Here is a 15,616-nt window from a genome sequence, read left to right on the forward strand (position 1 = left end):
AACATACTATACTAGTCCTATACTAAACTATAACTACATAGTATTCATATTTTGACTAGATATCTGAACAGTTGAATGTTGCTTTTTTTATACCAGGTTATGCATCTTTTTGTTTTGGTCTTGGATAAAAGTTTCCAGTAGTACCTAGCTGCAGTGCTGCAAGTGGCCAGATATATAAACGATGCACGTGCACAAAAACTGCATAAGCCACTTTCCACACAAAAATCAGAATTTCTATAATAAAGTGCTGTGAGAACGTGCGCATGTCCACATTTTACAACATGACAACTGTAAGTCATAGCAATGTGCAGGGTTGGGTTCAATTCATGAATTAACTCAATTCCAGTTCAGCTGAGGAATTGGAATTGAACTTTGAAAAGACCTACAGCAAAAGAATTGGAATTGAACTGGAATTTTAGGAGGCTGAATGGAATTCAATTAAATTCTGTGAAATTCCATGTTTTTTTTGTTTTTTTCTTACCACATATCTGAGATTACATGCAATGTTATATATTATCAATACTGAATATCATAAAATGTTAAAGCTAGCCTACCTTTCAGGTGGTATTTCATGTACAGTATGTAACTTCAACTATTTACATTTACAATTAAACTATCAAATAAACTTTTGTTTAGTTCTGCCATACTAGAAAAATGTGTAGAATGACAGATGAACATAAAACACTCACATTTTCTTTATTAACAAATGGAAATGAGTTGAGAATTGATCCTGCATAACGTAATCGTAATCCATACATTATGATTGAATGTATTTGATTTGTTTAACTGTCTTTTATTTGATTCATAATGTTTGATTTATAATGTTTAGCGAGTCAAGACAGCCTCTCTTAGAAGTGGAATTTCATGGAATTCAATTCTGTTTCATGCCACTTCAATTCAGTTCCAATATTATCACCTAAATCATGTACTATTGTGCAACAATAACGCACATATCACACGGCAAATTAGACCTACACTTGTTAACAATCAATAGGCTATTATGGCTCACAATAGGCTATACAGCGGAGCATAATGACTGAGCGTAATGATACAATGGCTGTGTAAGGTTTCGGTGGTGGAGTACCCCTTACATACTGCAGGATAGCAGCGGCTACTGAGATGTACAACAAGGAGGAAGAAGCACAGCATCCACTCAGAGGTCAAGTTCATCAAAACTCTGTCGTTTACTGCATTCTTTACATGGCTATATTTACAAAACAAAACAGCAATACAGAGGTACAAGGGTTCCCCTCTACCCACAACCAGCCACCCCGATAACTGAATACCCCCCCAGTATATAAATGCCCTGTGTCTAACCACTGCAAATACAATAGGGGTGATATTTACAAGAAAAGCTGCAAAAATATATACATATGTTAAGTACTTAACATTTTATCTTTACACAATCTTTTCCAAAACACCATATAAACATTTTACCCAAACTATACATTTAACCCCTAAACAATCAAACAGACAACTTAACTCCCTTACAACCTCCCCCCCTCTCCTCAGTCCACTTGGTCTCCTCCCAATAAGGCTGATTGAAATCACCAGGGCCTCTCAGCAACACTCTCATGGGCGCGCCTCCATGACAATGCTGAAGCAGGAAGTAAACCTCAGAGAGAGAGAGCGGATGATCAGAAACAAACCCGAAACACACAAACAGAAACCTCTCTTGAAAATAATCCAGCTAATGCATTAATCAACTAAATAGGATCCATCTTTAGCAAATCAACACATCACCAAAAACCCTAGACAAAAGAATGCAAATTTAGTGTCTGAGTGTATGCATGTACAGTGTATGGAAATGTATGTGTGTGCATAGGAACTATACACCTGTTTAGTGAGGGGCTGCATGCAGATCCCTCACAGGCTGCTTTGACATTCCCAATGCAAGACAAAGGCGAGAATGAGTCTATGGAGGCCGAGACATTCATGTTCAAAGTGTGGAAATCCATTCATAGTGGGAGTGGGCATGAGGCTTGTGCACGTGCATAGATTCACAATGAGACAACAATGCATGAAGACTGTATATGCATGTGTCCAATTTTGTGCATACACTGATGTCTAGTCCAGTGTCCCTTTTCCATATAAAATTTTGCATTTTTTTGTGACTGATGCTCAGTTCAGGCACTGACTATGACCTCTTTGTAACTCCCGGTGTGTCAGTGTTTGGCACTGTGGCCTCACAGTCAGGTCACAGGTTTGATTCCTGGTCCTTTTTGTGAGGAGTTTGCATGTTCTCTCTGCGTTCTCCTGGGTTTCCTCCCACAGCCAGCTGGAGTGGAGATTCTAAATTGTCCCTAGGTGTGAATGTGAGTGTCTGTCTATCTGTTAGCCCTGTGAAGGACTGAAGACTTCCACCCATTGCATGCTGGGATATATAGGCTCAGCCACCCCAGCACCCTGTAAAGGATGCTACTTTACAACTCACATATAGCCTAAAAGTGGTGACTGTCAGACGTTTAAGATCTCCAAAGCATAAGTCCTTTTTCATAGGGTGTTTCTGTTATTTTGTCCTCCCCTGTACTCTACAATCACAACGTGCGTCATGGCCTTTTGCATAGAAACAGCCGTCTACTCTCTGCGGGAGCGCGGAGGCGGTGACGCAACGTTTGACGCTTTCGTTGCGCGTCTGGCCGTTGTAAACAATGGGCGCGCTGACGCTTCGTGTACGCGTTGTCTGTTGGCGCGAGGGAGCGCGGCTCCATGGCAACAGCACTACAACAACACCAGCTAACATCAGTATGTCGGAGCAGAAGATGGAGAAAGTCAAACAGCCACCCAAACGAGTTTTTATCAACAACATAGACTCGTACGCCTCCAAATGTATTGCTAAGGTAAACGTTTTTTTTATTTGCAATGTATAATATATAATATGTTAATGTGGATGTTTACCTGACCGACTAACGTTAATTAACAGTTAACGTTAGCTAACTTATTGCTAGTCAAGCTGATAGCTAATGTGAACCAGAGTCAACACAGCAGGCTCTCGGTTGGTTTGAAGACCCAAACTAACTTTACAGCAGGTAATTCAACTAATTACCTAATGCTAGAAGTTTCCCTGTGGTAAACAACATTACATTCGTTCATATGTTCATCCACTATGCAGGTGTTGTCTGAATGTGTGGCTGGAGCGCCTCTGGCTCCTGAGGTGGACAGTGAGGAAGAGGAGGAGAGCAGGAACACAGACCACAGCAAGGAAAGATGCTTTCAGATCGTTGGGACCGTTACCGACAAATCCGAACAGGAAAGACCATATGTCCAGGAAGAGTATTTTGTAAGTAGCTGAACGTGGTTAATAACCCACACTACCAGTCAAAAGTTTGGACACACCTGATTGAATGTACTATGTTTTTCATCATCTTAAAGCCATTTTGATCTAAAGGCTTATGCTTAAATGCCTGAAATTAGTTTCTTCGACAAATATAAATAGTGAAGTTGACGTCTATGTATGAATTTCTTCCCAAAGCCTTTGCCTTTCCATCAAGGCAAAGGGCGGCCACTTTAAAGAATCTAAAATATAATATAGTTTTGATTTGTTTAACACTTTTTTGGTCACTGCATAATTCCATTTGTGTTATTTCATAGTTTTGATGTCTTTACCGTTTGCTGTAAATTATTTTCACAAAGGTTTTATTAAGCCAAGGTTTCTTACAAAATATAATTTCATGTCTGTATGCCAGCAACTGAGAAGGGAAGAGCTTCTCCACCAACTGATGGACTGTGACATTATCATCTACAACATTACCCAGCATGCCGATCAGGTGGATGAGGCGTCCTGGGCCGTCTCAGGTAGGCAGATAGAGCAGTGAAGCCCTGCCTCAGCCCCTGCTCAGCCTAATTAACTACAGGTTGACAGGCTGCCTTTTGAGTTTTCATCTGACTGTACATTCACACTTGCTCTATTCTATTCTATTCTGGCCAAGAGGCTCCAATTGCATCCATGTAATGTCAGTGTGGCCAAGTCTGGACAGTGTTAGACCAAAAATGTACAATCAATAACAAGTATTGATAATAACAGCCAATATTGCTACCCACTAAACACACAGATATATTAATTACTGTTAAATATGGATCCTCTACATGAAGGCACTGTCACCCAAAATGCAATCTAAAGCTTTGCGCTTCTTGTTCGTGTCTAATTTCATAACTGATTGTCTTAGTATGTCTAAATATCTATAGATATTTTTGAAATTTTTATATTCAGTATATGAATTCACGTCACTCACCTTTTGGTTATGACTGCCCAGTGTATGCAGGGATAGACTCCAGCCAAGCAGGTTACGCAGATAGAGAGAATGAATGTATAATAGAATGAATGCATTAGGTTATGACTCCTCTTGTGCTGTGTTTCCAGCCCTCCACAATGAAATGGGCAATTTTAGTGGGCCAAAGACGTTCATCCTCATATCCACGGTGATGACCTGGGCGTGCAGCAAGCCAGCTGATCCTGTGAGTAGATACCTAGATGCTGTGTTGTGTGTTTGTGTATCGTAAATCCAGTTTTTCTCCACATCACCTATCCTGATGAAGGCCATGGGGCTGAAACATGATGGAAGATGTCTTAAACTTTTCTACATAATGAAATCCTTGGGTTTCCCTCTCCTCATAATATAATCTGTATTCCAGACAGGGAAAGTCAGGGAATTTGATAAATTCTCTGGGGAAGTCAGGGAATTTTACAAATGGGTCACTTTATAGGAATATAGTAGAGTGTATTGTTGCTCACATGCATTGTATTAGATGGTTTTCAGTTTTCAGAGTGGAAACCAGACTGAGAAACAACATTAAGAAAGTGGAAGGTATCAAATTGTTAGCTAAGCGTGCTGAGCCAGTTATGGAAAGTCATTGAAAAATCATGGACTTTTATATCAGAACCACAGTAGGAACCCTGGGTAGTTATGGGCTACTTTGACCCCAACATATAGAGTATAAAGTTATCTAGTCAGTTTATTCAGATTCATAGAATTTACTGTAGACTGTAATCATCATCTGTAGTCAGGTTATGTAAGGGGAATGGACGAGACTTAAATCTGCAATGATTATCCTTTAATTCCATTCTTTTCAAAACTATCTGTAATCTGAATATAATTTTTTACAGTAACCCATTTATCTTTTAATCAGATTAGTCTAAGTAATCTATTATTCCCCAATCCAGTCCACATCATGTTTTTGTCTATCTGGGTTTTCGTGATTGGCATTCCTGGTGTTTTCTATGGCGTCTGTGTTTTGCAATAGGACGAACCAGAGATTCCTTTCACTGATGAAGACTACAGGAGAAGAAGAACACATCCCAACTTCAAACGACACATCGACCTGGAGAAGTTGACGGTCAAAATGGGGAAAACGGTTTGTTTGAAATTCCTGTGCATTTTTATGTTGTTGCATAAAAACACATTGCATGGACATGTTGTTGTTGTCGCTTTTAGAAAAGCACGGTGTTCTCAACGTACGTGGTGGCGTCAGGACTGCAGTACGGGATGGGAGAGCAAGTCTTCCACTTCATTTTCAAGGTGAGACCTCACATCTACCATTGATTGTCACTTCCAGTATGAGCACGATCCTGTTTTATAGGCCCAGTATGTAGATTTTGTCTATTGATATATCAGAAATATTCAGTAGTGAAAAGTAGGGTTCTGAACTGGCCATCTGCTATTGGCTGGTCTTTGGTGCCAGGTGATGTACTCTATAGAAGGTGACATCACTTTTTACCATCAGGCTTCACCACAAATTTGGGTTTGGGGTTTAGTTACTCTTTAATAAATTTATGTAAATAATTGAATTATATTCTGTTTTATTGTATTAGATGTCATGGCTGGGTCAGGAACATGCAATACCTGTCTTTGGAGAGGGCAACAACATCGTCCCCACTATTCACATCAATGACCTGTCCAGGTTGGACACACACACACACACACACACACACACACACACACACATACACACAGCTTTCTTGGAATTGCAACAACATGGATAGAGCTTATCTTCTCCTACACAAGTCTCTAGCTGCGTGACTGATAGCATAAACTGTCCAACATGATTAGAATGAGTATATTTCAGTAATCGTTGTAATTTCTTTGCTTTAAAGTGTGATTCAGAACGTCATTGACCATAAGCCCAAGCCACACTACCTGCTGGCTGTGGATGATTCCAACAACACCATGGAGGACATTGTGAAGGTGTGTGTAGCAACCGATAATGTAAGAACTTGTCAAAATCTTAAAAAAATGGCCTTCTAAATGGGTTGAAAATGTAATAAAACCTGTTAATGTAATGTAATAACATCTCCAGAATGTAAAAAAACGGTTAGACCCCTTAGAATGTAATACTTGCTGGTTAATGTAATAATGTATTACATTATCAGGAAGTATTACAATTAGGGCTGCACCCGACCAAAGATATTCCTAGTCGACTAGTACTCGTTAGTTCAAGCCATTAGTCGACTAGTCGTCACACGTTTATGATATGAATTTAATTATTTAAATATATATTTTTTGAAAAAACACACCCAAGTCGCGGCTACTCGTGGTCAGAAACACCGGTGAAATACACTCTGGTTCACGGGAAAAAACACACCTAAGTCACGGCTTCTAGCGGTCAGAAACACTGGTGAAATACACTGTGGTTCACCCAAAAAAAACACACAATAGGCGTAGGCTATTAGTCGCTTGCTTTGAGCCCCGCTGCTGCACAGAGTGCTGTTCGCTTGTTTATTCAAAGTTTATTAATATTGAACGTGTGGTGTGTCCAAATTGCACCAAATCCGACACTGCACATCCTTGGGTCCCCAGCAATACACCCGCCAAGTGCAACCCTGGTCTAATAGCTTTTTAACAACAAGGCGCAGCTCCCAATGGAGTTTGAGGGGGGTTTTTTTGTTTGTTTTTTTCCCTGCGACTAACTGACCAATGAAAACTTGGTCGACTAAGACTCTTCTCATCGACTAACGTTTGGTCGACTATTAGGGGGCAGCCCTAATTACAATATCAGGTATAAGTCATTTTCGACCCTGTTTGACATACATACATTTTATTATATTTTGACAAGTTATTACATTATCCAACATTATCCCGGCCTCTTTGTGTGGATATACTCCCCTATACTTATACCATATATACTTTTCTAGATATGTAGGTAGATACATATATACATACATACAGTAGATTGATTGCTATGTAAGTCTTTTCTCCACCAGACGGTTGCCTCTGCACTTGGACCAGGGAAGATCCAGAAAAAGCCATTTGAGGATGCCTTCCTCACGCAGGATTTGAGCGTATGTTATACCAATTTATAATAGACACACACCTTCCATAGACAACCATGACTAACAACTCTACAAAGCCCTAAAACATGTTATTAACACGTTATTCCCCCCCTACAGCAAATAGAAATTGACTCCATGTCCGTCAACCTTCGCATGGAGGCTGTCCACCTCAAGGAGTTGTTCAGCATCCCCTGGGTTTGTGAGGCAGGTCTGATGGAGAGCAAAGAGCTGGTGGTGGAGGAGTACCGGCAGACCAGGGGACTGCTGGTATGTATTGGACCTAAAGGAAGTTCTCACGACACACTGTATCGATACTGTCACAGAAAAAGCATGCAACTGAAATTTGGATGTTTTTTTCGTTTTCTTGAATTTACTTGAATTCTAAGAGTAAGTGATTTCCATCACCCTTGGGCCCTTGAAACTTTTTAAAGGGGCAATAAGTATGATTTTTACTGTCACTGCCAAAGAAAATGAAAAACTGTTGCAATACAAAAAACAGCAGTATGCAGCAATATTCCACACATGGGTTAATCTCAGCTCTTGAAGATGTTTTCAGCGGAAATCTTCATACAAAAGAATTTAGACAGCATCACATTGTTTACTGTTTTGGCTCCATACTTTTATTACTTTGGATATGAAATGACACGATGACTATGAGGTATGCACACTGTCAGGGTATTTTCAGCCATATTTGATGAACATCGAAGAAGCTATAGACGTTTCTGTTCATGTTTCATACACATTTCAAGATACACAGAAGTATTCAGACAGAATAATGGCGCTACACTTAGCATTTTTAAATATCAAGCATAAGCACACCTAAACAACGCTGACAAGGTCCATCTCTTCATGGCCACAGTCTAGCTTTTGTCAAACGGAAACTTTCAGGAGGATAAAGATAAAAGATGGTTCAGGAACATGGCAGTCCCCAGATCACAATCCAATGGAGACCTTTGGAATGAGGTGGAACGGGATGTTCGCAGCATGAATGTGCTGCCAAAAACTCTGGATGAACTGCATGACACTACACAGTCAGCATGGAAACAAGACCCATTTCTAACACTTTGTTGAATCCAGGCCTCCAAGAATTCAGGCTGTTCTGGAGGCTATTTTCGTTAAAACTTATATTCACTGATAAAACTGTTTTCATCACAAAATCATCACAGAAAGCTTGCAGACATCGGGGTAAAACAACATTGCATTTAGTTGATGTAGGTATAATCAAAGCATAAGTAGAATAAATCTAAAAGCAGCAATTTCATCATGCAATGCTGCAGCAGCAATGAAATCTCTCATTTGAACTGAATGAATTTCCACTGGAGGGCAGTGCATGAAATGTGATCAAGGGATAAGAGTGTGGAGCAGAAATATCAAATATAATGCTGTCCAAATACTTAGAAAGTGCAGGCTAAATATACATGAATCATTCAGATTTGCGTAAAAGCACCAAAATCGGTCTACATGTCCAACTCAATGCCGTGAACATTTTCAGACTTGGAGCCATTATTAAAATGGTACTGATTCGGCTGTGGCAGCCATTTATTTTCCCTCCATTACCAGCAAATGGGCTCTCCTCCATATTTGCTGAACTGACCACGATTGGGTTGAAAAAATACACGTACATCTATGTTTAGATGGCCAAGGAATACAATAGTGTAAACATCTTAAACTGTTCATATTATAATGAAATGGCCAATTAAATCAGACTTCAATTTTAAGAGAACTGAGAACCTTGCCATTTCCCCATATGCCTGATAATCATATAGTAAAATGGCAATGTTATTGGTTCTCTTAAAATTGCAACAGATAATGCATTACTCATTGTTGAGTGTTTTCTCCAGCCCATCCGTCTGTGTGTACTGGGTCCTCCTGCGGTGGGGAAGAGCACAGTGGCTGAACAGATCTGTAAACACTACAAGCTCCATCACATCAGACTGAAGGAGACCATCTCTGAGACCATCGCCCAACTGGTCAGCTGCTCCTCAAACACGCACACACAAGCATAGACACGCTAGAAAACATGATGCAGATATTAAAAAACACACAGACTTAAATTTCAATCCTTATTTCTAGGAAGCTACTGTGAAGAACGACGATCCAGAGGTAGAGGAGGACTCTGCAGCAGAAGCCCAGGAGCTCCTAGACACCCTGAAGGACAGTATGGAGCAGAACGGAGGTAGAGACACTGACTCATGTTGTCAATGTTAAGCCTAGGTCACATTACAAGACTGTTCTGTTCCTAGTCGGGCCTAGTAGTAGACTAAATGACTGGTTTGCTTGCCGTCCGGTTGGGAAGCTGTTTACACTACGCGATGGGACAAAGACGGGCGTCACACGTGAAGAAGAAGGATCACACACTACCTGATCTGTCATTCCAAAACGTTTTCCCATTTGACCACAACACTTGACTGTAAATAGAATTTTGTATTTTACGTAATTTGTAATTGCATATTTATATGGACTGATCCAGGAATGCTGAGTTTTATTCCTCCAAGTGAAATTGTATATCAACTTATCAAGAGTGGAGCAAGTGGAGTTGGGAATCTTGCTGATATAAAATAGCTACGCGGGTGGGCGTTGTTGTTGTTAAAAGTGACTTCTCTTCTGGTTCATTTTCTTTTTCTAACCCCCTTGAGCTGAACTCCCATTGGCTGATTTTGTCAGGCTGTGACTGAAAAATGTGACATGTTTGAAAAAATCGCATCAGGCCAAACAGCCAGAGTTGGCAGTCTTGAGCCCGTTCACACTAAAGGATAGTCTACACTGACTGTCAGGCCCAACCGACTAGTCCAGATTCCAATTGGGATTCGAATCTGCGTTAAAATCACCCAGTGTAACCTAGGCTTAAGACACAGTTGAGGCCTTAGGTCTTAATTTCAACCTCAAATCCCAGTATGGGACTATCAGGAATTATTTTTTAGAATAAAAGGCCCAGTCCTGGTACATAAACAAAACAGCAAGTCAAAGAGTGGGTTTGGAGACTTTTTTTAACTAACAGAGGTTGGTGATAAATTCCATTAATTTCAATTCAAAATCTACATTTTGACAGGGGGGCACACTGAGAGGAGGCTCTCTTTTTACAGAAGGAGAAATTAAATGTGAGCTGGATTCTCTTACCGAATTTGAATACAGATAAACAGCATATGTCAAAAATATATGCATGATGAAATGGGTTAGTGGCATCTAATCAGTTAATCAGTGTCCAGTAATAGATGAAATGAACGCTGTTCTCCTTTAGGGCGTTTGGAGGAGCAGCTTGTGATCAGGGTGATGAAGGATAAGCTGAAGTCTAAACCCTGCAGAAACCAGGGCTTCGTTCTGGATGCCTTCCCCAAGACCTACGAGCAAGCTAAGGAGCTTTTCTATGGTGAGAGACTGACACAAATCTCCCAGTGCACCAGAGCCGGAGTCAGAAGGATAGATTCTTCCTCAGCTGGCTGAAATGAAAATGAATTGACCCCAACCCTGCAATACACACATACACTCAGTATAACATACGCAGAAACACACACACACACAGCTGGTTGGTCTTACTTTACATTACTCCATAGCATTATCTCAAGCTAATAGTTGTTGTTTTTTTTGTCTTTTTAGCTGAGGAGGACGAACCAGAGGATGAAAGATCCAAGATTCCCCCATACAACAAGAAGATTATCCCAGGTTTTCACTCTCAAACTGATGCACTGAGTGTTTGATAAAAGGACTGATTGTGTGATAACTAACAAGTGTGTTACATGGATTTCCAAGCTGTAAAGGCTCTTTAAGTTAGTAATGCTTGTAAAAACTGACATTAAACTGAAATTATAACCTTTCCTTATACAAGTCTTGGAGTTAGCGTACGAGACACTGTCATTTTTCCTCCACGTACAAGTCAAATCCTTCAAGAAATAATGAAAATATACCCAAACTTTATATGGGCAAATAAATTCTGGATTGGAGGTTTAGGCAATAACAAAACCAGATGTTTTCATGGTGACAGAAATGAAAGCCATTGAACTACTGTTTTCTCTGCACAAATGCTCTATCTTCATTTATACACTAGTTAATACTAGCTTGATCTTTTCCTATGGGAAGCACATTAGCGCTATCCATTCCTACCTCATGCTGTCTAATACTCTCTGAAAAGTATGATCAAATATTTTTCACGCTGAACCCTTTATAAAGCTAAAATAATGCAGCATTGAGTCATGTAGTTCGGTAGAGACGTTTGGTATTCTTGCTTCTTATGTAGAATACGCTTCAGTCCAGTGGTTCAGTCGTTCTAACAGTGTCCTCTGTCTGGGCTGCAGAATTTGTATTGTGTCTGGATGCCTCTGATGCCTTCCTGAAGGATCGGGTGCTGAACCTGCCTGAGCGGCTGGTAGAGGAAGCCTCCTACCGCCAGGAGGACTTCCTGCGACGGCTGGCCAGCTACAGGGAGAGCAACGCCGAGGACGAAACCGTCCTCAACTACTTCGATGAGCTGGACATCGTCCCTCAACACATGGGTAATTACAGCATCGCCAGTGAATGGCTTTAAAAGCTACAGTGAATTGAAGCTTAGAGAGGTTTGCGTCAAAATGGAGCAACTTTTTTGGTGATGAAAGACTAATTTGGGAGGCAGTTCATTAGTGTTCACGGCTCTCTAGACTCAAATTGGCGCATACTGCCAAGTGCCATTGTCCAGATTTCATATTAAGGGATCGCACCGGTGAGGTTGATATGTTAGCGCTGTTTTCCCTCCTCTTTATAATTAAACTAATTATTTTCCTCATAATTTATGAGTTTTCCTTCTGAGTGAGGAAACCCCTTACTGTAAATTATGGAGGGATCTGACAATAATGTGTGCCTTGCTATGTTTGCATGTGTACAATAATGCAACTACTGCCAGTACTCTGCCAGTCTACTGTTCTTGCAAACCCGCATTCCTTTGGTTTGTCTGACACTTGACTATGACTTGATGTTCCTGTCTCGCAGTACATGTAACATGAACATGTTTCTTCAACACTCCAAAAATACTGTGGTGCTACATGCTATAATTTCCAAAGAGTTTGTGTTTGGCTTTTTGAGCAATGCTCCCCACCAAAGAGATGTGATAACGGTGTATATGTGTTCTGATCTCTATTAATGCCAGTAAAATGAGAGGGCGCCACATTTTCTTATGTTGTATTACATTACTTGCACTTCCAGTTTGTCTCAGTAAGTTTGACTCATGTTCATGTCTACTCTTAGATTAATACAGAACAGGGTTAGTACAATATAACAAACTTCTTCGACTTAATGTCCCTAAACATTTAATTTCTTGGTGTCTTATACTGCTCAATTATATTTACAGAACCTTCCATTCGTTGAATTGGAAATTGCTTTTAGTTTCTTTATTTTGGTTTTCAAATTGAATAAAAAAAACGGTAGCATTAAAGAGGTCTTGAAAAATCTTTGTCTTTCTGAAACCCTGACTGTGTCATACTGCACATCAACCCTCTCAGTCAACAACACTCATACTTGTCATCCTGTCCAGAGAACAGCAGCGGCGACGACCCCGACTACCTGCTGCTGACCCAGAAGATCATCCAGACGGTCGGCTGGCCCAGGAACTATGGCCCCGGCAGCCAGGAAGCGGAGGAGGAGGAGAGGAGAAGGGCCGACGAGAGGATCGGGCGGCAGGCCCGGGAGAAGGCCGAGGAGGAGCAGTGGGAGGCGGAGGAGGCTGCGCAGAGGGCAGCGCGCTGGGAGGAGTGGGTAGGTGCTGGGAGGATGTGGAGGGGGGGTGTAGAGGCTTTGCAGTTGTGTCACAAATCTCCCATCAAGCACAGCTGGTGTCATCATGGAGGTCCAGTGGAGAATTAGCTGTGTGCAAATAATGTCTAAATATATACCAAGCAGAGATACATGAAAATTGTGGTGTGGTTGCAGATCAATTCAGTAACATTATAAGTAAAGGTGAATAGGCTGTTGAGGAAGAAATGGAAAAGTACCAATACTAAGCAACATTCCTATATGCTCACTTAATATGTAACCTTAGACCCATATTTACACCTTAAGTGAGCATGTAGGAATGTTGCTTAGTATTGGTACTTTTCCATTTCTTCCTCAACAAGTCTGATAAGGTGGATTTGTTTCCACATGTAGGTTACTGTGACACAGTAAACTGTCTTGTCTTTAGCTCTAGTCTCTACTCCAAAACACTCTGAGTTGTAGCTTGAGAAGAGTCAGCTCAGTTAACCTGAACTAACTGTTAGCTAGCTAACCAGCCAGGAGGCTCATTTAGCAAAGACACTGATGTTAATGTGAACATGCTAATGCTAGCTGCCACTAGATATGTTAATGCCCTCCAAGCTCCAATACAGCCATCGGGCATCAAGCATGGAGGGAATGCTTCCTTTGTATGTGTTGGCGTTGCATTTGCGTTGCGTTGGCACTGCGTTGCTGTTGTGCTGGCTTTGCATTGGCATTGCATTAGTGTTGCGTTGGCATAGCGTTGGCATTGCATTGGCATAGCGTTGGCGTTGCTTTGTGTCGCGTCCGATGGTAGCGTCCGACTTCAAAAACCACTGAGGCTCAAGTCTCAATGGCTGAGGCATGTGTTCATCCATATATGTATTGCAATAAGGAAAAAGTTGATATTGGTTGTTTTCTGGTGTACTGACTCGTGTACAAATCCTAAACTGACTGGCAATTCACATAGGTTATGATATTCAATTAAGAAAAGCCTAGACATTTTTAAAGTGACAAACATGCTCCAGAAAGCAGATAGTTGTAACTTACTATACTAGTGTGTGGCTGTAGTTTGTTTCAGCTCTGCTTTTCTTTACATTTGTGTACACGGTGAGAAAATACCAAAACTATAGTTATGCCTATTGACGAATCTGAGCCCAATGCTTTTCCCGTCTGCAGCTCTTTCAAAATAAAAGCACTCTGTGGAGCAGCTACAATGACCCATTGACGCAACGCCTTTAGTGGAGTTTGACACTAACAGTGTCAAGTACTTGATAGATAACCCTGTTTGCTTAATATGGAGATTGATGCTTAATGTATCTTGGCAGAGTAAGCGCTTGGAGGAGGTGAAGCAGCAGGAGAATGACCTGCTGGAGGCCCGCTCGCTCCCTCTGAGGAGCTACTTGGTGAAGAACGTCATGCCCACCCTCAACCAAGGCCTGATCGAATGCTGCAAAGCCCGGCCGCAGAACCCAGTGGACTTCCTGGTAATAAACTCACTTTTATACTATTAAAAGAGGAGCGTTCATGTCCTGGACGCATCATTCTAGCTACTTCTTTGCTCATCAGCGGACACAGACACTCTGATCTGATTGCCTGTTTTGGCTTGTCTTGTTTCAGGCGGAGTACCTGTTGAAGAACAACCCCCGATATCAAGATGACAATTGAAATTTAAGCAGAAAACAAAAAAATGCAGTTTTTCCGATTTCATTTCTTGTCATTAACACAAACGACTAGGTTAAGTATTCTATACCTGTACGTTGATCCAATCTGTTGTATAATAAATATGGTTCCACAAAACAGTTAGGCGTGAAATAAAAAATTTTGGCTAACTACTTGCATCATACTTTATGGCACTCTTTAGGATATTAGACACCGAAGTCAATTAAATTCAGCTTGTATACTGGGGGGGAAAACCTCATGGAGTCTTTGAGATTTGCCACTGCATTTCAGCCATCGCAAGTGTCCCTCGATTCACGCTGGGACTTTGATTAGGTCTGATTTGTAAGCGGCCCATTCTCTGCCCCTGTTGTATTTACCCACAGCTTTGTTTGTGCTCTCGTGCGCCGGCCATTACTTAAAAGCACCCTGAAAAACGGGATGAAAGTGCGTATGAAGCCAAAAGCTAATTAGGAAGTTAATTTGCGTAATGAACTTGGGGTTCGCTTGGTAAACTCCAAAGTAGACACGCTCGGGTCATAATTGCTTTGATTTGGCTTCGCGATTTCCAGGAAGGATAAATGTTACAAATGGCGGCTAATTTGCGTCTCTCTCATGTTGCCACTCGCGACTCCAAAGTGTACATAATTGGTTGCGGCGGAACACCAAATTATTTCATTGTACATACTTAATCACCACATGGGGAAATTAGCTGAGTTTGTTTGGGAACATTGTGACGCAATTGTTGCTGCAAGACAATTTGAACACACCGTCTGTGAGCTGCAGGTACAAACCGGCAAATGGAGAAGTTTCTCGAAGCGGAGCGCATGTTTAGACACCTTACCCTATAGAAATAAAGGGAGGAAGTCTTGTAAGTAAATAAGGGACTACAATATTCTCATAGTTTCATTTCATCATCTTATGCTGATCTCATCAGCTAATATATGGGACCGATATTGTCTAAACTGGAAACTGGAAAACTTGACATATTTTATT

General features: G+C 41.0%; 1 protein-coding gene across 1 annotated transcript; it reads left to right on the forward strand.

Moving 5' to 3' along the window:
• The first annotated feature begins 2,651 nt into the window (after positions 1 to 2,651).
• ak7b (adenylate kinase 7b) lies at positions 2,652 to 14,681 on the forward strand. The gene is made up of 18 exons (XM_071899140.2): positions 2,652 to 2,840; positions 3,113 to 3,280; positions 3,687 to 3,795; positions 4,361 to 4,455; positions 5,242 to 5,352; positions 5,433 to 5,516; positions 5,810 to 5,898; positions 6,092 to 6,182; positions 7,199 to 7,276; positions 7,385 to 7,534; positions 9,109 to 9,237; positions 9,341 to 9,443; positions 10,506 to 10,634; positions 10,862 to 10,927; positions 11,557 to 11,754; positions 12,765 to 12,985; positions 14,290 to 14,448; positions 14,582 to 14,681. The coding sequence occupies exons 1-18, from the start codon at positions 2,652 to 2,654 to the stop codon at positions 14,627 to 14,629; spliced, it is 2,217 nt and encodes a 738-aa protein (XP_071755241.2). The 3' UTR covers positions 14,630 to 14,681.
• The last annotated feature ends 935 nt before the right edge of the window (positions 14,682 to 15,616 follow it).

Source organism: Centroberyx gerrardi, chromosome 17 (genome assembly GCF_048128805.1).
Source record: "Centroberyx gerrardi isolate f3 chromosome 17, fCenGer3.hap1.cur.20231027, whole genome shotgun sequence".
NCBI lineage: Eukaryota > Metazoa > Chordata > Actinopteri > Beryciformes > Berycidae > Centroberyx > Centroberyx gerrardi.